This window comes from Odocoileus virginianus, chromosome 26, assembly GCF_023699985.2.
Source record: "Odocoileus virginianus isolate 20LAN1187 ecotype Illinois chromosome 26, Ovbor_1.2, whole genome shotgun sequence".
NCBI classification, from domain to species: Eukaryota; Metazoa; Chordata; class Mammalia; order Artiodactyla; family Cervidae; genus Odocoileus; species Odocoileus virginianus.
This window is the reverse complement of record NC_069699.1, coordinates 5,779,701-5,802,064: the sequence shown is the minus strand read 5'-3', so window position 1 is coordinate 5,802,064 and position 22,364 is coordinate 5,779,701. Positions and strand designations below refer to the sequence as shown.

Here is a 22,364-nt window from a genome sequence, read left to right as displayed (position 1 = left end):
ATTCAGTGTTTTAATTTTTAAACAATTTTGAAGGTTAATTTCCATTTACAGGTTAGTGATCACACCATCATGGTTATCTGGGTCGTGAAGCTCTTTTTTGTACATTTCTTCTGTGTATTCTTGCCACCTCTTCTTACTATCTTCTGCTTCTGTTAGGTCCATACAATTTCTGTCCTTTATTGTGCCCATCTTTGCATGAAATGTTCCCTTGGTATCTCTGATTTTCTTGAGAGATCTCTAGTCTTTCCCATTCTGTTGTTTTCCTCTGTTTCTCTGCACTGATCACTGAGGAAGGCTTTGTTACCTCCCCTTGCTATTCTTTGGAACTCTGCATTCAGATGGGTATATCTTTCCTTTTCTTCTTTGCCTTTAGCTTCTCTTTTCTCAGCTATGTGTAAGACCTCCTCAGACAACCATTTTGCCTTTTTGCATTTCTTTTTCTTTTTTGGGGGGATGGTCTTGATCACTGCCTCTTGTACAATGTCACGAACCTCCATCCATAGTTCTTCAAGCACTCTATCAGATCTAATCCCTTGAATCTGTCACTTCCACTGTATAATTGTAAGGGATTTAATTAAGGTCATACCTGAATGGTCTAGTGGTTTTCCCTACTTTCTTCAATTTAAGTCTGAATTTGGCAATAAGGAGTTCATGATCTGAGCCACAGTCAGCTCCTGGTCTTATTTTTGCTGACTGTATAGAGCTTCTCCATCTTCGGCTGCAAAGAATATAATCAATCTGATTTAGGTGTTGACCATCCGGTGATGTCCATGTGTAGAGTCTTCTCTTGTGTTGTTGTAAGAGGGTATTTGCTATGACCAGTGCGTTCTCTTGGCAAAACTCTGTTAGCCTTTGCCCTGCTTCATTTTGTACTCCACGGCCAAACTTGCCTGTTACTCCAGGTATCTCTAAATTTCCTACTTTTGCATTCCAGTCCACTATTAATGAAAAGGACATCTTTTTGGGGGGTGTTAGTTCTAGAAGGTCTTGTAGGTCTTCATAGAACTGTTCAGATTTTTCAGCATTACTGGTTGAGGCATAGACTTGGATTACTGTGATACGGAATGGTTTGCTTTGGAAACGAACAGAGATCATTTTGTTGTTTTTGAGATTGTACCCAAGTACTTAATTTCAGACTCTTTTGTTGACTATGAGGGCTACTCCATTTCTTTTAAGGGATTCTTACCTGTAGTAGTAGATATAATGGTCATCTGAATAAAATTTGCCCATTCCAGTCCATTTTAGTTCACTGATTCCTAAAATGTCAATGTTCACTCTTGCCATCTCCTGCTTGACCACTCCCAATTTACCTTGATCCATGGACTTAACTTTCCAGGTTCCTATGTAGTATTATTCTTTACAGCATCTGACTTTACTTCCATCACCCGTCACATCCACAACTGGGCGTTGTTTTTGCTTTGGCTCTGTCTCTTCATTCTTTCTGGAGTTAGGTCTACACTCTTCTCCAGTAGCATATTGGGCACCTACCAACCTGGGGAGTTCATCTTTCAGTGTCATATCTTTTTGCCTGTTCATACTGTTCATGGGGTTCTCAAGGCAAGAATACTGAAGTGGTTTGCATTCCCTTCTCCAGTGGACCATGTTTTGTCAGAAACATTTTGTCCAGACATCCTAGAATGTGAAGTCAAGTGGGCCTTAGGAAGCACTACTACAAACATAGCTGTTGAAGGTGATGGAATTTCAGCTAAGCTATTTCAAATCCTAAAATATGATGCTGTTAAAGTGCTGCACTCAATATACCAGCAAAGTTAACTCTGCAGTAGCCACAGGACTGGAAAAGGTCAGTTTTCATTCCAAACCCAAAGAACGGCGATGCCAAAGAATGTTCAAACTACCGCACAATTGCACTCATCTCACACGCTAGTAAAGTAATCCTCAAAATCCTTCAAGCAAGACTTCAACAGTATCTGAACCGAGAACTTCCAGATCTTCAAGCTGGATTTGGAAAATGCAGAGGAAGCAGAGATCACATTGCCAACATCCATTGGATAACAGAAAAAACAAGAGAGTTCAAGAAAAAAATCTACTTCTGCTTTATTGACTACACCAAAGCCTTTGACTGTGTGGATCACAACAAACTGGAAAATTCTTCAAGAGACGAATACCAGACCACCTGACCTGCCTCCTGAGAAATCAGTATGCAGGTCAAGAAGCAACAGTTAATATTGTAAAGTAATTAGCCTCCAACTAATAAAAATAAATGGAAAAAAAATTTAAAAAAGAAGCAACAGTTAGAACCAGACATGGAACAACAGACTGGTTCCAAATTGGGAAAGAAGTACATCAAGGCTGTATATTGTCACCCTGCTTATTTAACTTATATACAGAGTACGTCATGTGAAATGCTGGGCTGGATGAAGCACAAGCTGGAATCAAGAATCCTGAGAGAAATATCAATAACCTCAGATACGCAGAAGACACCACCCTTATGACAGGAAGTGAAGAAGAACTAAAGAACCACCTCTTGATGAAAGTGAAAGAGGAAAGTGAAAAAGTTGGCTTAAAACTCAACATTCAAAAAATTAAGATCATGGCATCTGGTCCCATCACTTCATGGCAAATAGATGGGGAAACAGTGGAAACAGTGAGAGATTTTATTTTCTTGGGCTCCAAAATCACTGCAGATGGTGACTGCAGCCATGAAATTAAAAGACGCTTGCTCCTTGGAAGAAACACTATGACCAACCTAGACAGCATATTAAAAAGTAGGGATGTTACTATGCTGACAAAGGTCCATCTAGTCAAAGCTGTAGTTTTTCCAGTAGTCATGTATGGATGTGAGAGTTGGACTATAAAGAAAACTGAGCACCCAAGAATTGATGCTTTTGAGCTGTGGTGTTGGAGAAGACTCTTGAGAGTTCTTTGGACTGCAAGGAGATCCAACCAGTCCATCCTAAAGGAAATCAGTCCCGAATATTCATTGGAAGGGCTGATGCTGAAGCTGAAACTCCAATACTTTGACCACCTGATGTGAATAACTGACTCATCAGAAAAGACCCTGATGTTGGGAAAAATTCAAGGTGGATGAAGAGGATGACAGAGGATGAGATGGTTGAATGGCATCCCTGACTGAATGGACGTGAGTTTGACCAAGCTCCGGGAGTTGGTGATGGACAAGGAAGCCTGGAGTGCTGCAGTCCCTGGTTTTCCATTTACAAATATTACAAAATACTGGCTATATTCCCTGTGTTGTGCAACACATCCTTGAGCCTGTCTTACACTCAGCAGTTTGTACCTCCCCCACCCCCGTATTTCCCCTCCCCTTTCATTCCCCCTACTACGTTGTTCCCTGTATCTGTGAGTCTGCTTCTTTGTTGTTATATTCACTATTGTTGTATTTCTTAGATTCCACACTTAAGTGATATTGTACAGTATTTGTCTTTGTCTGACATATTTCCCTTCTCATAATGCTCTTGAAGTCCATCCATGTGGCTGCAAATGGCAAAATTTCGTTCTTTTTTATGGATGAATAGTTTTCCGTTGTGTATCTCTCTCTATCCATTCATCTACTGATATACAGTTAGGATGTTTCCTTGTCTTGGCAAGGAAATTGCCAAGCATTGTAAATAATGCCGCTAAGCATCTTTTTAAGTGGAAGATTTGAAGGACTTATCCAGATAAACATGCCAGAGCAGATAGCTGATGTTTTTTTAAGAGTAAAATATTGTGATTGTCATCACGTGGTCCCAGGGATGAGCGCACTGTGGGAGCCGCTGTGCTCCAGGCTTTAAGCAAGTGGGAGAGACGACAGTCCCGACAGGTGTTTGCCCCGGGGGGTGTCTGCTGAGGTCAGATTCCCTGGGATCCTGGAATCAGCCTGTGTCCGTGCTTGTCCTCACACAGGGAAGCTCTTCGTGCTGGAGTCTCAGAACGGCTCTCAGGGCCTGGCACTAGAGGCCGCGCAGCTTTCCTGCAGGAGCAGGGGTGCTCACCTGGTGTCTGCAGATGAGCTGCGGAAGGTGGTCCAGGACTGCGCCTTGGCGGTGTGCACCACGGGCTGGCTGGCGGACGGCACGCTGGGGTAAGTCAGGCCAGCCGGGGGCACTCTCCTTCCAACCTACCCCACTGCCCCATCAGGGCTGATTTGGTGGCTCAATAATTGTTCTATTGAGGCACCAGGATAGAGAGTGCAGTGGGCTGTGGCTTGCAGGATATTTTTTGGTTTGAGTTCTCATATAAAAACATATTTCTGGAGTTCTGTTGCAGTCTTTTTCCCCTTGCTTTGTTATTTTGAATTGCCATTTAGGTTACAAAAATAATACATGCTCATAAAGATTTCAGATAATTCATATATACAAAGCACAAAGTGAGTTTCTCTCTTCTTCCCTACCTCAGAGTTAATGACCCTTAACTATTTGACGTATGCTCTTTATCTCCTTTTCTCTGTGGAGGTTCATCTGCATCCATGAGAAAAGAGGAGCATGGCATGGAGGTTTCAGAATATAATTACAGATTCTTTCACATTACGCTGATTGAGAAGTGCAGTCGATGTGCTTTCCCTTTGTATTTTGTTTGTTTTTATATCACTCCTTATTTTTTTGGCCTCACCGTGTGACCTGTGGGATCTTCATTCCCCACCCAGGGATCGAACCCTTGCCTCCTGCAGGAGAAGCACAGGGCCTTAACCACTGGATTGCCAGGGAAGTCCCAGTGTCCTCTACCTTTGAATGAGGGACAGCGTAGAATTGCCTCGACCAGTAGAACACAGCGGGAGTGATACTCTGAGGCTAGGTCGGAAAAAGCCACTCTCCGATTTCTGGGGACACTTACTTTTGGGATGCTACCACTGAGAAGTCCTAGGAAGCCCGGGCCACATGGAAATGCCCTGTGTGTGTACTTTCACCAATAGCCCCAACTGATTTCCCAACCACTAACGAGCATTAACTGCCTCCGGGTGATTCCAACCCCCAGCTATTGAGTGAGCCAGCCCAGCCTTAGATGAGTCTCCCCGGATCAGCCTTAGACATTATATAGCAGAGACAAGCCTTTCCCATCGTGCCCTATCTGAATTCCTGACCCTTGGAATCCTTGTGGAGAAATAATTCTGTGGCTGGCTAGGAGAAAACATCCCGTTAGTGCTGCTAACTGCTCTGTTTATTAGTCATAGACAGAGAGGGCAGGAGCCATTCCACTTTTTCCTTCATGCCACAGGAATGTGAGAGAACAAATGGGCTCCAAGAACTACTTGACCCTGAAGATGTCTGGCTGGGAAATAGCCACAGAAAACATACACAACCATGCTGATTCACATCCCCAAAGGTGAAGCAGCAATTGAACAAAGAGAACAAATGAAACTACCTCCAAAACTTTTCAGTGACTCTGGAATTGTAACTCTCTCTGCCTCGTATTTGACCTCCAAGGTCCTAAATCAACAAAATATGACCAGTGATGATACATGTTTCCCTAGTGTAGTTAAGTATGGATACTTTTAATAACTCTGTTACTATCAGTGAATCAGATAATCAAGGTATTCAGAGATTCTAAAGAGCCAGCTTGGAGCCAGGCTTAGGTCTCCCAGGCATTACGAATCGAAACTAAGTCATTGGAAAGATTTATCTTCTTGGGGTTTGCTGTAATGTATTAAAACATATTACATCGTGGATCTCTACCTGGCTTAGATGATATTTCTTTATACAGTAAACACGCTCATTTGATATATTTACTAAATGACATATTAAAATAGTTTTCCATGTTAATATTTCTGGAACCAAGAAGTATCTGACCACTAGTAGTACATTTCACTGTGGGTCCATCTCCCCTCCCCACCAAAAACTGACTATTAAATGCACAGTGCAAGGATTTCCCTGGTGGTCCAGTGGCTAGGATTCCACGCACCTAATGTGGGACCCTCAGGTTCAATCCCTGGTCAAAGAACTAGACCCCAGATGCTGCAACTAATAAAATAAAAAATCCTGCATACCACAATGAAAATCAAAGATCTCACATGTCACAATTAAGACTCGGTGCAGCCAAATAAAATAAATAAATAAATAATTTTAAAAAATTTCTCTAGAGTAAAACAATATTATCCTAGATTATTTCTACAAATTGTGTTAGCAAATAAAAGACTTGTCACATAGTATAAAATAATCAGTCACATGGGGAGGCACCAGTCACATGGGGTCAGTTTTCATTCCAATCCCAAAGAAAGGCAATGCCAAAGAATGCTCAAACTACTGCACAATTACACTCATCTCACACACTAGCAAAGTACGCTCAAAATTCTCCAAGCCAGGCTTCAACAGTACATGAACTGTGAATTTTCAGATGTTCAAGCTGGATTTAGAAAAGGCAGAGGGACCAGAGAACAAATCGCCAACATCCGCTGGGTCACAGAAAAAGCAAGAGAGTTCGAGAAAAACATCTACTTCTGCATTATTGACTATGCCACAGCCTTTGGCTGTGTGGATCACAACAAACTGGAAAATTCTTTAAGAGATAGGAATACCAGACCACCTTACTGACCTCCTGAGAAATCTGTGTGCAGGTCAGGAAGCAACAGTTAGAACTGGACATGGAACAACAGACTGGTTCCAAATAGGAAAAGGAGTACATCAAGGCTGTATATTGTTACCCTGCTTATTTCACTTATATGCAGAGTACATCATGAGAAATGCTGGGCTGGAAGAAGCACAAGCAGGAATCAAGACTTCCAGGAAAAATATCAATAACCTCAGATACGCAGATGACACCACCCTTATGGCAGAAAGTGAAGAACTAAAGAGCCTCTTGATGAAAGTAAAAGAGGAGAGTGAAAAGGTTGGCTTAAAATTCGACATTCATAAAGCTAAAATCATGGCATCTGGTCCCATCACTTCATGGTAAATAGATGAGCATACAGTGGAAACAGTGACAAACTTCATTTTGGGGGGCTCCAAAATCACTGCAGATGGTGACTGCAGCCATGAAATTAAAAGACACTTGCTCCTTGGAAGAAACACTATGACCAACCTAGACAGCATATTAAAAAGCAGAGACATTGCTTTGCCAACAAAGGTCCATCTAGTCAGAGCTATGGTTTTCGCAGTAGTCATGTATGGATGTGAGAGTTGGACTATAAAGAAAGCTGAGCACTGAAGAATTGATGCTTTTGAACTGTGGTGTTGGAGAAGACTCTTGAGAGTCCCTTGGACTGCAAGGAGATCCAACCAGTCCATCCTAACGGAAATCAGCCCTGAATATTCATTGGAAGGACTGATGCTGAAGCTGAAACTCCAATACTTTGGCCACCTGAAGAAGAACTGACTCATTTGAAAAGACCCTGATGCTGGGAAAGATTGAAGGTGGGAGGAGAAGGGGACAACAGAAGATGAGGTGTTTGAATGGCATCACCAACTCAATGGACTTGAGTTTGAGTAAACTTCAGGAGTTGGTGATGGACAAGGAAGCCTGGTGTGCTGCAGTCCATGGGGTCACAAAGAGTTGGACACAACTGAGTGACTGAACTGAACTGGGAGACAAGGCAACAATAATAAAAATAGCCAATAGAAATTCTAGATGTTAACACTTGTAGATGCAGACTTTAAAATAACTCTTTAAAATGTTCAAACTACAAAGGACAAAAAGGAGAATCTTGCAGAAGGCTGAAAACTGAAAATAACCAAATAAAAACTCCAGAAATGAAAAATACAATAGCTGTAATTAAGAAATTAATAGCTAAATCTAACAGCTGATTTTAAGAGTCAAAGAGAAAATTAATGAACTGGAAGATATTTTAGAAGGAAATGTCCAGAATAAAGAACAGAAGAAAAGGGATGAAAGTATAGAAGAAAGAGTACAAAGCAAAGAAAATGCATGTAATTGGAATTCCAAAAGGAGAAGAGAAATAAGATGAAGCAAAAGTAATATGAGATTTAGCCACAACTGTGGAAAGATGCTCACACACAGATTTAAGAAGCCCTGGGAAGCCCAATCAGGATAAATAGAGAGTTTCACAACTTGGAACAAAAATAGTAAAACTGGTAAGAATCAAATATGAAGAAAAACTGTTAAAAGCAATAAGGAAAAGAAAGAGCACCTTCAAAGGAGCAACAATAAAGTGACAGTGAAAGCCCAAAGACCACTGAATGATGCCTTCAAAGTGCTGAAAGAAAATATCACCAAACTGGAATTCTATACCCAGTGAAAATCTCTTCAGAGAAGATAGGTAAGATAAAGAATTTTCAGACAGACAAAAGGCGAGAGAATTCATTACATATGATCTGCACTAAATGAAACCCTGAAGCATGTTCTTCTGGCAGGAGGGAAATAATTGCAAGTGGACAACTGGAGACGCAAGAAGAAACTGAGTGGTGAAAGTAAATATAGGGGTGAACTGAAATTACATACAGATGGTCCCTGACTTATGGTGGTTCAGCTTACAACTTTTTAACTTTATGATGGCATGAAAGCATTATGCTTTCAATAGATATGGTTCTTCAAGTTGTGAATTTTGATCTCTTTCTAGGCTAGTGAGATACAATCTGATACTTTTTTGTGATGCGGGGCAGTGGCAGTAAGCTGCAGCTCCCAGTCAGCCATGCGATCATGAGAATAAAAACTGATACACTTATAGCCATCCTGTGGTGAGACGACCATTCAGCCTTTTCACTTTCAGTATGGCATTCAATAAATTGCATGAGACATTCAATGCTTTATTGTAAAATAAACTGTTGGATGATCTTACCCAACTGTAGGCTAATGTAAATGTTTAGAGCATGTTTAAGGTAGCCGAGGCTAAGCTCTGATGTTCAGTAGGCTATGTGTATTACATGCATTTTTTGACTTACCATATTTTCAACTTATTACAAGTTTTGGGGGCTATAACCCCATTGTAAGTTGAGGAAGATCTATAATTATATAAAGCAGTAACAGTAATACTAAACAGTAAAAAATGGCATGTAAGTCAGGAAGTGTTTGAAATACGTTAACACATAGTATTTTAAGTTGTGTCATTGGGAAAGAGGGTAAAAGAAACATTAAATTTTAATAAATCAAAGAAGCATGTTATAACCTCTGGAGTAACCACTAAAAGAATTGTAAAAGGACATGTAACTTCCAAAACAATACAGAAGAAGAAGAGATTGCTAAAAAGGAATTCAAACAATCAAAATCTGGAAAAGAAAAGAGAGGAAGAAAGAATGGGCAGAACTAATAGAAATATGGCAGATTTAAATTCAAAGAGATATGTGATTAACTTAAGCAAATGTGATGCTCTGATTAGAAAACAAGGACCATCACCTCCTAACCTGTTGGTGGGAATGTAAATTAGTACAGCCAGTCTGAAGAACAGTGTGGAGGTTCCTTAAAAAAAAGTAAAAACAGAGCTGCCATATGATCTAGCAATCCCACTCCTGGGCATATATCCAGAGAAAACCATAATTTGAAAGTCACATACACCCCAATGTTCAGTGCAACACTGTTCACAATAGTCAGGACATGAATGCAATCTAAATTGTTTGTCAACAGAGGAATGGGTAAAGAATTGGTACATAAAGGCAATGGAATACCACTCAGTCTTAAGAAAGAAACAGTACCTTTGGAGCAATATGGGTGGACCTAGAAATGATCATACTAAGTAAAATAAGTCCAACAGAGGAAGACAAACATCATGTGACATCACTCATATGTGGAGTCTAATTTTAAAAAAGATACAGGACTTCCCTGGTGGTCCCGTGGTTAAGAATCTGCCTGCCAATGCAGGAGACATGGGTTCAATTCCTGGTCCAGGAAGATTCCATATGCTGCAGGGCAACTAAGCCTGTGTGTCGCCACTACTGAGCCCACGTGCCGCGACCACTGAAGTCCATGCTCTCAAGAGCCTGTGCTCCACAACAGGAGAAGCCACTGCAATAAGAAGCCTGTGCATTGCAAATAGAGAGTAGCCCCCACTCTCCACAACTAGAGAAAGCCTGCATGCAGTAACAAAGACCCGGTGCAGCCAAAAATAAACCAAAAAATTTTTAAAGATACGAATGAACTTATTTACAAAACATAAACAGATTCAGCTGAGCTCTTTCCTCCCTTTCTACCTCCATCACCCATTCATCCACCTCTGTGCCCACATAGCTACTGATCAGCTTTCTGACTCCTGAGGTTAATTTGTATTTCATATAAATAGAGTCATACAGCATATGCTCTTTTTCTGACTCCTTTCACTCAAAAATTATTTTGATATTCATCTATATTTTATGTTATTAATGGTTCATTGTTTTTTACGGCTAAATAATATTTGATTGCATCAAGTATGCTGCAATTTATTTATCCATTCACTTCCTGATAGGCATGTGTTGTTTCCATTTTGGCTCTGTAACAAATAAACCTGTTGTGAACATTTATGTACAAGTTTTCTATGAACATGTGTTTTCATTTATGTGGGGAAGTACATAGATGTGCCGTGTCTACATCATATGACACAAATGGAAAAAGAAATGAAAACAAGAACTATCAGGTGGATTTTAAAAAATTCTATGTGTTGATTTAAGTGCTACCCCTAAACAAATCATCGGACAAAAATTAATTATAATGGAAATTTACATATATGTAGAAATATGTAGAAATATACTAAAATATAACAGGGACTTCTCTGGCAGTCCAGTTGTTAAGACTCTGTGCTCCTAATCCAGGGGGCATGGGTTCCATCCCTCTTGGAGCTAAGGTTCTACATGCCACAGAGTGTGGCCAAAAAATATATATATACATGTGTGTGTATATATATGTGTATATACATATACATATGTGCACACACATACAAAGCATACCCAAACTCACGGGATGCTACTAGAGCTATACCTGGAGGAAAATGCCTTAAACGCTTTAACAAAAACATTAAATGCTTATGTTAGAAAAGGAAAGAGTCTGAAGGTTCAGGAACTAATAACTATCTATCTTAAGAAATCTGAAAAGGACAGCAAAACAAACCCATCCCCCCGAAAGAAGGGAACAAATAAAGAGCAGAATTTTATGAAATAAAAACCAAGCATATACTGGAAGAGATCAGCAATGTATTTTATCTGAAACTTGAATCAATATGTGTGACCTGAACTCAAGCATCGCATACAACTTCCTGCTTTTAGACCAACCTCTGGGAAGAATATTGATACTTTCAGCCAAAACTCCTGAATCAGAAAAATATCTGCCGATTCAGGGCTGATGGCAGAGGAGAATTCTTTCCCGGTTTGGTTAGCTCTCCTAACCCACTGTCTTGTCTGTTTCAGGACAACCGTGTGCAGCAAGGGGAGGGGTGAACAGCAAAACATGCGAGCTGTCGATGTGAGGGTTGAAAGCAGCCCTGTTCCTGGGGGTACCTACAACGCGCTGTGTATGAAGGATGAAGGTCAGTGCCAGAGCCTCTCTAAAGGTCTTGGAGGGTGTGCTCGTGGGGGCTGACCTTTAGGTTGCGTTCTATTAGAAGCCAGCTTTACGATGAGGATTCACCGAACATAATGAATTAGGAAGTCTTCTGAAGAAAAGCCAGCGGGTTGGGAGGTGGGTGTGGGTGGGGAGTAACTCTGGCGCGGCCCAGCAGGGGCTCTCTGGAGACAGTGACCAAAGGTCATCATGGGGTTCCTGATCAGAAGTGAGAGAGCAGGGCTATTTATACCACTGCTTTTGTCAGTCACTGGGTAAGGGCTACTTTAGGGAGGTGTAAATTCCCGGACTCTTGTGGATTTCTGTGTGCTCAGACAAAGCGTTCCAACAGGCAAGCCAACCTCCAACACAGATGCACAGATACCTACCTAGAGCCCCTGTCCGTGGACGCCTGACGGCATCTGCTACAGCTGCTGATACTGCTTGCCCTTCAATCTGCCTTCATGGTGGAAATTTTTCTACAAAGAAAAAAAAAAAAACTTTTTCCCAAAAGGAAATTTATAGGATTTAGGAAACTGCTCTGAGAAAGGAAAATTCGACTTTCTTATGGGAAACCAGCTGAATGATGAGGAGAAAACCATAAAGGAGTCTTCCAGGGCAGCGTATCATGAGCCCTGGGAAAAGTACACCTTCACTGTCAGAAATTCTTGCCACTGAAAGGTAATGTCCGTGCACAGAGGGAGAAAGCAAGCTGCTTACTCATCAGTCACAGACATCACCACAGCTACTGCCTGGCTGCACAGTGTTGCATCTGGGAAGTTTGAAGAAATACTGAGGCCTGGGTGCCAGCCCCAGAGATTCAGATACAAATGCTGTGGATGTTGGGGCTTTTTAAAGCTTCCCCAGGGATTGCCAGCTGGCTCTAGTGGTAAAGAACCTGCCTGGCAGTGCAGGAGACGTTAGGAGATGTGGGTTCAATCCCTGGGTCAGGAAGATTCCCTGGAGGAGGACACGGCAACTCACTCCAGGATTCTTGCCTGGAGAATCCCATGGATAGAGGAGCTTGAAAATTCGCATAGAGTCAGACACAACTGAAGCGACTTAGCATGCATGCACACACTCAATGGTTTTAAGATGTAACCCAGTTGGAGAAGTACTTCACGAATGCAGTTTCCCAAAACTCTTTGATGGTGAGCAATACCAGATGAACATATTAGAAATACAAACCCTCAGGCTGCCTCCCAGAGGCACCAAATCCCAATCTTCAGGGAAGGGGCTCAGAAGAGTTGACAAAGCAAAGAGCCACAGTGGGGATTTCCCTAGTGGTCCAGTGGCTGAGACTCAGCACTCTCAATGCGGGGGGCCCCGGTTGGATCCCTGGTCAGGGAACTAGATCCCACATGCCACAACTAAGGGTTCACATGACAAAACTAAAGATCCTGTGTGCCGCAACTAAGGCCTGGAGCAGCCAAATAAATAAATACATATATGTATTTAAAAAAAAACAGCCACAGTGAACCCTACAGCCCCAGCTGGTGCCTGTTAGATGTGTCTTGGTGGTAGATTTCTCTGCCGCTATGGCATCTGTTGATCGCACTCAAGTGACTGAACGACGTGCCTGTGCCCTGGAAAGGCCTGGGGAGAACAATACCCACGGTTTGTTTTTAAACCGCATAAGTAAATGAAAATGATACTTTGAATCTCAAACCTAGGCAGAGGTTCAGATCTCTGAGGGAGACAGGACAGAGCTAAAAGAAAGCCAGTATGACCTTCTTTCTTTCGTGATCTCAATGGACATGCAGGGCTTCTGAGTCTGAGCTCTTTCCCCTGATGAACAAGGGGTATCTGCTATCCTTTGCTGTGGAACATACCATCCACAAATGTAGTGGCTTAAAGCAACAACCCTTTGTTTAGTTCAGTGTTTGGGGGGTGGAGAGACAGCAGTCTGTGTTTCTCTGCTGGTCTCAGTCAGGCTTATTCACGAGTCCACCAGGCTGGGTGGGGGCCTTGCTCTTGGATGTTGGCTGGCTGTTGAGTGGGGTGATGGGGGCCACTGATCATCCAACCACATGTTCCGCACCATCCCAAAAGGAAATCCTGGGCCTTCCACCTCACAGGCCTTCACAGGCTGTGTGTCTGTGAGTGTGTGCCTCTCTGTCCACAGCTGTAGTGCAGGAAGAAGCCAGAGGTTGGAGATATCTGTTCACATCTTATAGGGCACCAAGTTAAAACCCATGAGCATGACCCTAAAACTGGCTTCTTGTCAAACCAATGAGATGTGTCTCCTGATATCTTGCACTCAGAGGAGTACAACTTGACTGCAGTAGTGCTCCTGCCAAAACTGCATACCTTGAATCTGATCATGGAGAGACAGTAACCAGACTCAAATTGAGAACCGTCATACAGAACGACTGGCCTACACTCTTTCCAAAATGTCAAGGATAAGAAAGATAAAGAAGGGCTAGGCAACTATTTTGAATTAAAATAGACTAAAAAGACTTGACAACAAAATGCAGTCTGTGATCCTGGATCAGCAGAAATAGCTATAATTGATGAAGTCTGAATATGGCTTATGAATTAGGTAGTAGTATTGTGTCAGGGCTTAAGTTCTCTAATTTTGGTAACTATACTGCAGTTATGCAAGAGAATATCCTTGTTCTTGGAAACGTGTACTAAAGTTTTTGGGGACAAAGGGACATCACATCTACAAATCATTCTCAAGTCATTGAGAAAGGAATTACACACATATATACATATTTGTACATGTATACATACACAACCATGTAGCCATGAAATTAAAAAGATGCTTGCTCCTTGGAAGGAAAGCTATGAGAAACATAGACAGTGTCTTAAAAAGCAGAGACATCACTTTGCTGATCAAGGTCCATATAGTCAAAGCTATGGTTTTTCCAGTAGTCATGTATGGATGTGACAGTTGGGCCATAAAGAAGGCTCAACACTGAAGAATGGATGCTTTTGAATTGCTGTGCTGGAGAAGACTCTTGAGAGTCCCTTGGACAGCAGGAAGATCAAACCAGTCCACCCTAAAGGAAATCAACCCTGAATATTCATTGGAAGAACTGATGCTATAGCTAAGGCTCCACAACTTTGGCCACCTGATGCAAAGAGGTGACCCAATGGAAAAGACTCCGATGCTGGAAAGATTGAAGGCAAAAGGAGATTGGGGCAGCAGAGGGTGAGACAAACAGTGTCACCAACTCAATGTACATGAATTTGAGCAAACTCCAGGAGACAGTGGAGGACAGAGGAGCCTGATATGCTGCAATCCATGGGGTCACAAAAAGTTGGACATGACTTAGCAACTGAACAACAACAAAGCCTACACATACATGCATGTGTGTATGTATGTATGATATATATTTCTCTATACATAGATATCTATATACATATCTATATCTATCTAGAGAATGATCAAGCAAATGGCACAAAATGAAAACACATTAGTAAATCTGGATAAAGCATTTATGGGAGTTCCTTATTCTTAGAACTTTTCTGTAACTTTGCGATTGTATGTAAATGAAAATTTCCCCTCAAAAGGTCTACGTACTTCTCCCAAAACAACAAAAATGATAGGGAAACACAAAACAAAGCAAAACCAAAAAAACCAAAACTGAAGCAAATTCAGGACGCCTGGCAGCTTATGTGAGGACTGACGCCACTTTAGCAGAGTGAGCCCTGTGTGGGGACCTTTGAAACACAGCGCTTGAGCCCCACACCCCAGGGCAATTTTTCTGGAGCCTAGCCTGCCCACCCCCATCACCTCCAGACCAACAGGGAGAGGCTTAGGTGGGAAAATCTGGGATCTTGTTCCAACAGGGCCTGACCTCTGAGGAGGCTGCAGATGGGCAATGAAGGGGGCTCAGGGATGCATGCTGAGGCGGGATTGGGGTCAACTGCTGTTGTCTCTTGGGCTTTCCAGAAAAGCAGGGTGGGTCCCCCAAGTTTTCCTCAGAGAGCTCTGTCCCTGATCCTCTGCCTTTGGCCCTTTAGAAAGAGCATGTAAACTACTCCCACACGGCCCCGCACTTTTCCCCGGTTGGAACTTTGTAGACCGTCAATAAGAGAGGTAAGTCACACAGAGAAAGACGAATACCATATGATATCACTTACATGTGGAATCTAAACTTTGATATGAATAAACTCATTTACAAAACAGAAACAGATTCTCAGACATAGCAAACAAACCCATGGTTACCAAAGGGGAAGAGGGGTGGGAGAGGGGTAAATTAGGGGTTATTAGCACATACAGACTACTGTGTGTGTGTGTGTGTGTGTATATATGTGTGTATACATCATGGAATCACTTGGCTGGACACCAGAAACTAACACAGCTTAAGTCAACTATACTGCAGTTAAAAACAAACAAAAAAACAAAACAGGGGAAATCTGTGTGTTGAAGGAAGGTGGTGGGAAGCGAGAAGAGGCTCCTGGGGAGCGCACATGAGGTCTGGTTCAGCAGACCCTGGGTACAGCATCACCTCTAAAGATTGCATTTTTCCTAAAGATGCTTCATAACACTTAGCCCCAGGCTGCCACTTCTTCTCAGCAAGACAGGGAGAATGAAGGGTGCTCGCTCCAAAAACGGGAGACACATGCCTCACAAGCCCAGAAGGCAAATAGAGCCTGTGGCATGTGCAGGCAGCTTCCTCCTGTGTGTCTTTTTTTGAAATAAAGCTCACCATGAATGGAGACATTTCTGTTTCCTTCTAGTATTTGTGTTTCACTGACAGTGAATTTCCAGCCCTGTGGTGATCTCACTTAAACTAATAAGGGAAGTTATTTTTAACCAACTGGATGCTGATTAAATGAGCGGCCTCCACTTGGGTTCTCCGGCTTTGCTTCTCTTGGCAGCTTGTTTGTGGGGTCAACGGTGTGGGGTCTGGAGGATTCAAGTCCCCTCTCGCCTTCTCCCTGTTGCACCCCAAGGCTTACTTGGGGTGTGCTTCTCTTTCTGCCCCTCCAAGCTAGGGCTGGCCTGACTGCTCTCTCAACCAGCCCACCTCATTCTCTTAGTTCTGTGTTCCACCGTCCCCGGCACACGCTACTCCTGCCTGTATTTCCCATAAAAACAGAAATGGAACAACCTCTTTTATGTCTTCAGACAGAGAACTGAATGCTCACATCTCAGGACAAGCAAGAAGTTTTGAGAACAGCTAAGTCCCAGGTCTGCCTGCAGGAGGGACTGTGCCTTCAGGTGGCCTTTGGGGAAATTCTCCAGCGGTTAATGGGAGACTGAGACCAAAAAATCGCAATACTTTGAGCAGCTGATAGAACTTATCCAGTTTAGGGTCTCCCAAAGGAGTGAGGAAAATCCTGTACTTGTTACCAATTGGCACTGGCCAATTAGTAATTTATTTGTCTAGGGTAATGCAAAGCAGCGCTCAGACTTACAGGTGCTTTCAATAGATAGATAGATATACAGACACACAGACTGTTGGATGGCTGGATAGATGGATGGATGGTTGAGTGGACAGAGAGATAGGTGAATGGATGGATAAATGAATAGATAGATGATAGGTACATAGATGAATGGATAAACTGAAAATAGATGGATTGTTGGATGGATGGATAGATGAACAGAGAGATAGATGAATGGATGAATAGATAGATGACAGGTAGATAGCTGGATGGGTGGGTGGGTGGATGGATGGATGGATGAATGGATAATTAGAGAGAAAGATGAATGGACAGGCAGAGAGAGATAGTGGACTTCTTCACCTTCAAGGAGTTGACAGTGTATAACAAGTAAGAGCTGACTGACACAGAGGGGGAGGACAATTAGGGAGACTTCCTGAGGTGGGATTTCATGGGGATTATGGTTAGGGAAAGGCAAAGAGGACACTGCACACAGAGAACGGCTGGAGCACGGGCTAGAAGAGGACCTTGCGGAGAGAACAGTGGCTCTGGGGAGACACGCTCTCCTTGTCCTAGTGCTTCAGAGAATGAATTGGGTTTGGAACATCCCTGAGGTCTCGAGTGACTGCTGGGCAAGTCTGAGGAGGCCGCAGAGGGCAGCCCAGATAATCCTACTGCAGTTAGGGTTCCCAGCTTGATCTATAGATTCAGTGCAACCTCAGTCATAATTCTAAGCAAGTTACTTTGTGGATATGAACAAACTAATTCTGTAATCCGTAAGGAGAGACAGAGACCCAGAATAGCTCACTCATTTCTGAAGAAGAACAAGGTTGAAGAACTGCATGACAACTTGAAGACTTGCATAAAGATGCAGAAGCCAATACCGTGTGGTACTGGTGAAAGAAAAGACAAATATCGGTGGAAATCAATAGCCCAGAAATAGACTCACATAAACGGAGTTGACTGATCTTTGACAAAGGAGCAAAAGCTATACAATGGAGCAAAAATAGTCTTTTAAATATAGATGCTGGGACAACTGAACATCCACATGCAAAAGAAAAGAATCTAGACCCAGACCTTACACCCTTCACAAAATTTAACTCAGAGTGGATCAGAGACCTAAATGTAAAATGCAAAACTACAAAACTCTTAGAAGATAATACAGGTGAAAACCTAGAGACCATGTGTATGGTGATGGCTTTTTCAATACAACACCAATGGTACAATCCATGAAAGAAATAATTGATAAGCTGGACTCCCTTAAAATTAAAAACTTGTACTTTGCAAAAGACTATCAAGAGAATGCAAAGACAAGCCACAGATTGCGGAAGTTATTTGCAAAAGACATATCTACTGAAGGCTATCATGCAAAATATACAAAGTGAAGTGAAAGTCGTTCAGTCATGTCCGACTCTTTGCGACCCCATAGACTATACAGTCCTTGGAATTCTCCAGGCCAGAATGCTGGAGTGGGTAGCTGTTCCCCTTCTCCAGGGGATCTTCCCAACCCAGGGATCGAACCCAGGTTTCCTGCATTGCAGGCGGATTCTTTACCAGATAAGCTACCCAGGAAGCCCTAAAATATACAAAGAACTCTTGAAATGCAATATTAAAAAAATGAACAACTCAATTACAAAGTACACAAAAGACATTTCCCTGATGGTCCAGTGATTAAGGCTCTGAATGCAGGAGGCATGAGTCCAATCCCTGGTCAGGGAACTGGATCCCACATGCCACAACTCAAACCCAGTGCAGCCAGATAAATAAAAATAAATATTAAAAAATACACAAAAGACCCAGACAGATACCTCACTAAAGAAGATATACAGATGGCAAGCAAGCATATGAAAAATTGCTTCATGTCATGTCATCAGGAAAAGGCCAATTAAAACAACGAGATACAACTACACATCTAGTAGAATAGCCAAAATTCAGAACACTGATGACACCAGACACTGGCAAGGATGTGGAGCAACAAGAACTCTCATTCCTTGCTGATGGGAATGCAAACTGATATAGCTTGGAAGACAGTTCGGCAGGTTCTCACCAATCTAAACATCTTTTAGCATGCGATCCAGCCATCACAGTCCTTGATACTTACCCAAATTAGCTAAAAACTTTGTTGTTTAGTTGCTCAGTTGTGTCCAACTCTTTGTGACCCCATGAACTGCAGCACGCCAGGCTTCCCTATCCATCACCAACTCCCAGAGTTTACTCAAACTCATGTCCATTGCATTGGTGATGCCATCCAACCATCTCACCCTCTGTCGTCCCCTTCTCCTCCCACCTTCAATCTTTCCTAGCATCAGGGTCTTCTCCAATGAGTCAGCTTTTCACATCAGGTGGCCAAAGTACTGGAGTTTCAGCTTCAGCATCAGTTCTTCCAATGAATATTCAGGACTGATTTCCTATAAGATTGACTGGCTGGCTCTCCTTGCAGTCCAAGGGACTCTAAAGAGTCTTCTGTAACACCACAGTTCAAAGGCATCAATACTTTGGCACTCAGCTTTCTTTATAGTCTAACTCTCACACCAATACATGATTATTGGAAAAACCATAGCTTTGACTAAACGGACCTTTGTTGGTAAAGTAATGTCTCTGCTTTTTAATATGCTGTCTAGTTTAGTCATAGCTTTTCTTCCAAGGAGCAAGCATCTTTTAATTTCATGGCTGCAGTCACCATCTGCAGTGATCGATCTAACCCATTTATGGGCTTCCCCAGTGGCTGAGCAGTAGAGAATCCACCTGCCAATGCAGGAGACGTGGGTTTGATTTCTGGGTCGGGCAGATCCCCTGGAGGAGGGCATGGCAACCCACTCCAGTATTGCTGCATGGGAAATCCCATGGACAGAGGAGCCTGGCGGGCTGCACTCCACGGGGTCGCAAAAGGTCAGACATGACTAAGCACACACACCTACACACACATAGACACAGATGCACAGACACATAAACATATATGATTGTCTTCGTGTGTGCTGTAGCATAAATGTTGGTGAGTCGCTAAGTCATGTCTGAGTCTTTGCGGCCCCGTGGACTGCAGCCCGCCAGGCTCCTCTGCCCATGGGATTCCCAGGCAAGGATACTGGAGTGGGTTGCCATTTCCTTCTCCAGAAGATCTTCCCAACCCAGGGATTGAATCTGCTTCTCTTAGTCTTCCGCATTGGCAGAAGTGTTCTTTACCACTAGTGCTCCCTGGGAAACCCTTTATATCTGTATCTGCATTCATTTGTAAAAACCAAACCGGTAGCAGTGTCATCAGGGTCAAGGTTGGGGGAAGGGAGAGGCAGCTTCTATAGTCTGTAACAGTTCAGTATTTGTCAAAGAGCATCTACCATTTATGTAAATAAGGCAAAAAGGAACTTGCTGCTGGGCACTGCCTCTGGTCATGTTGCCTGGCAGTTTAAAAACACAAAGCTCTATTGGAGCACACACAATTCAGTCAACAAGTATTGAGTGCTTCATCTGTGCCAGGCACTCTACCAGGTGTGGGGGATGCCAGGATGAAGGCAATCTCAGTTTAGGGTGCAGGCAGCACCCGTGAGGGAAGAGGGGGTGGCTTTTTCAGTTTTTTATCTCTCTCAGGCTGGAAAGTTCCGCAGAGCTTGGGGAACTTACTGAGCTTCCTTGCCCGCAGAGAAGCCGTGCGGAGACCCGCCCTCGTTCCCACACACCATCCTGCAGGGCCGCACCGGCTTGGAGATGGGGGACGAGTTGTTGTACGTGTGCGCCCCGGGCCACGTGACTGGCCGCCGCGACACGGCCTTCACCCTGCTGTGCAACAGCTGCGGGGAGTGGTACGGGCTGGCCCAGGCCTGCGGGAAAGGTAAGCGGGAAAGCATGACCGATGCCTGGGCGGCTCCCCCGCTGCCTTGCTCTGCCCCCTGCGCGGCCCCTTGTGTCTGACTGAAATTACGCGGTGGCGGTGGTTTAGTAGCAAAGTCCTGTCCGACTCGTGCGACCCCATGGCCTGTATCCCGCCAGGCTCCTGTGTCCATTCTCCAGGCAAGAACACTGGACGGGGTTGCCATTTCCTCCCCCAGGGGATCTTCCCAACCCGGGGATCGAACTCAAGTCTCCTGCATTGGCAGGCGGATTCTTTACCACTGAGCCAGCAGGGAAGCCTGAATTAGAGCTGACGCTAAAAAGACTCCTGGTGGGCAGAGCTCCCGAAACCTGGTCTGACTCCCCGAGACGTTCCCCATTCCCTCATGAGCATTTACCTGGGGGGGTGAGTCTTCTGCATGCCACCCCTGCCCAGCCCCTTGGGAATTCTCCCAGAGAATTAACTCTCTCTCTTTCTCCTGGGACTCCTACACCATGGACCTCATGCCGACCCTGCACTGCTCCCTGACCTCACAGGTCTCCTCTCTCCCCAGGACTCTTTCAGGGCCACCTTCCTGATGCCCCATGACATCTGAGTACCAAGCGGAAGTTGGCACTATAGAGAGGGAGGACTCCAGCACCATGATGCTACTGAATTTATAGGGCAGTTTGTCCTCAGGATGTCCAGGAGATCATGCGGTAGAACCGTGATGAGGCTAGGGTGCTGTCCTCTCTGTGAGCTTCACCTGTGCTGTGGCCTGAGCTGTGGTTTGTTGTGTTCATTGCAGTTCACTCTCCACAGTGTGAACACATTGCCCATGGCTTCTGAGAGTGGTCATTTGCCTTGTTCTTGCGTTCTGATCGTCACAAGCCTTACGCAGCCATGATCTTTCCCATATACATCATTCATTTCACACCTGAACACCTTTCTGTTGGTTTTTGGGAGAGGCGTCGCTGCCCATGGGATAGGTGAGTGTCCAGCTTCTGTGGACGCTGCCAGAGAGTTTTCTAAAGGGTTTTAACCATTTTCCTCTCCCACCAGCTGTGTGGAAGAGTTCTGCTTCAGCATCCTCACCAAGCTTCAGGACCGTGAGACCTTTTACCTTTCTGCTAAGCTGCTGACTGCCTCTGTCAGATCCATTTCTCTACCCAGGCACTTATCACATGCTAATGGAACATGATCAGTGTTTCCTTGGTAGAACTTCTGTCCAACATGTTTGCCCATTTCTCTGATTGACTTGATTAGGCGTCTTCCTGGTGGCTCAGATGGTAAAGAATCTGCCTACAATGCAGGAGCCCCTGGGTTCAATCCCTGGGTAGGGAAGATCCCCTGGAATAGGGCATGGCAACCCACTCCAGGATTCTTGTCTGGAGAACCCCACGGACAGAGAGGAGCCTGGCGGGCTACACCTAAGAGTTAGACACGGCTGAGGGACTAGCACACATACATATAATGTAGGATTTCTTCTTTACATAAACCTTTATGTGTTAAAATTTTCTCTCACTCTGGCTTATGTTTCTCCCCTTGGAGTGTTTTTTGATGAATACTGAGATTTTGTTGTTGTTGTCTCAAACTCTCTGTGCGCAACTTAAATTTTTTTTTTCTGTGTGCAATTTTTAAGCAAATTTTTGTTTTTTAGTTATTATAGACTGACAGTTTTTGGTAAAGTGCAATAAAAATGAATTAGCATAAAGCTAAAGCGAAGATACTCTAAATATAAATAAAAATAGACATAAAATTCCCCCATCGAATTGTTACAAAAATTTCTAAAAACTTCCTACTTGCTTGTCACATACTCATAACAAAGGGACAGACTGGGACAAGTCCTTGAAACGCAGTTTGAGCCATTTCCCAG

The 22,364-nt window shown here is 43.5% G+C and overlaps 1 protein-coding gene across 2 annotated transcripts in view; it reads left to right on the top strand.

Annotated features, from left to right (window-relative positions):
* SUSD5 (sushi domain containing 5) overlaps positions 1–22,364 on the top strand; it is a 44,894-nt gene that overhangs the window by 6,576 nt on the left and 15,954 nt on the right. The window contains exons 2-4 of one of the 2 annotated variants that reach the window (XM_070455311.1): positions 3,865–4,042; positions 11,217–11,335; positions 20,321–20,509. In XM_070455311.1, the coding sequence (XP_070311412.1) occupies positions 3,865–4,042; positions 11,217–11,335; positions 20,321–20,509 (486 nt within the window). The remainder of the gene's footprint in view (positions 1–3,864; positions 4,043–11,216; positions 11,336–20,320; positions 20,510–22,364) is intronic. The other variant, XM_070455312.1, reaches the window with a different exon arrangement.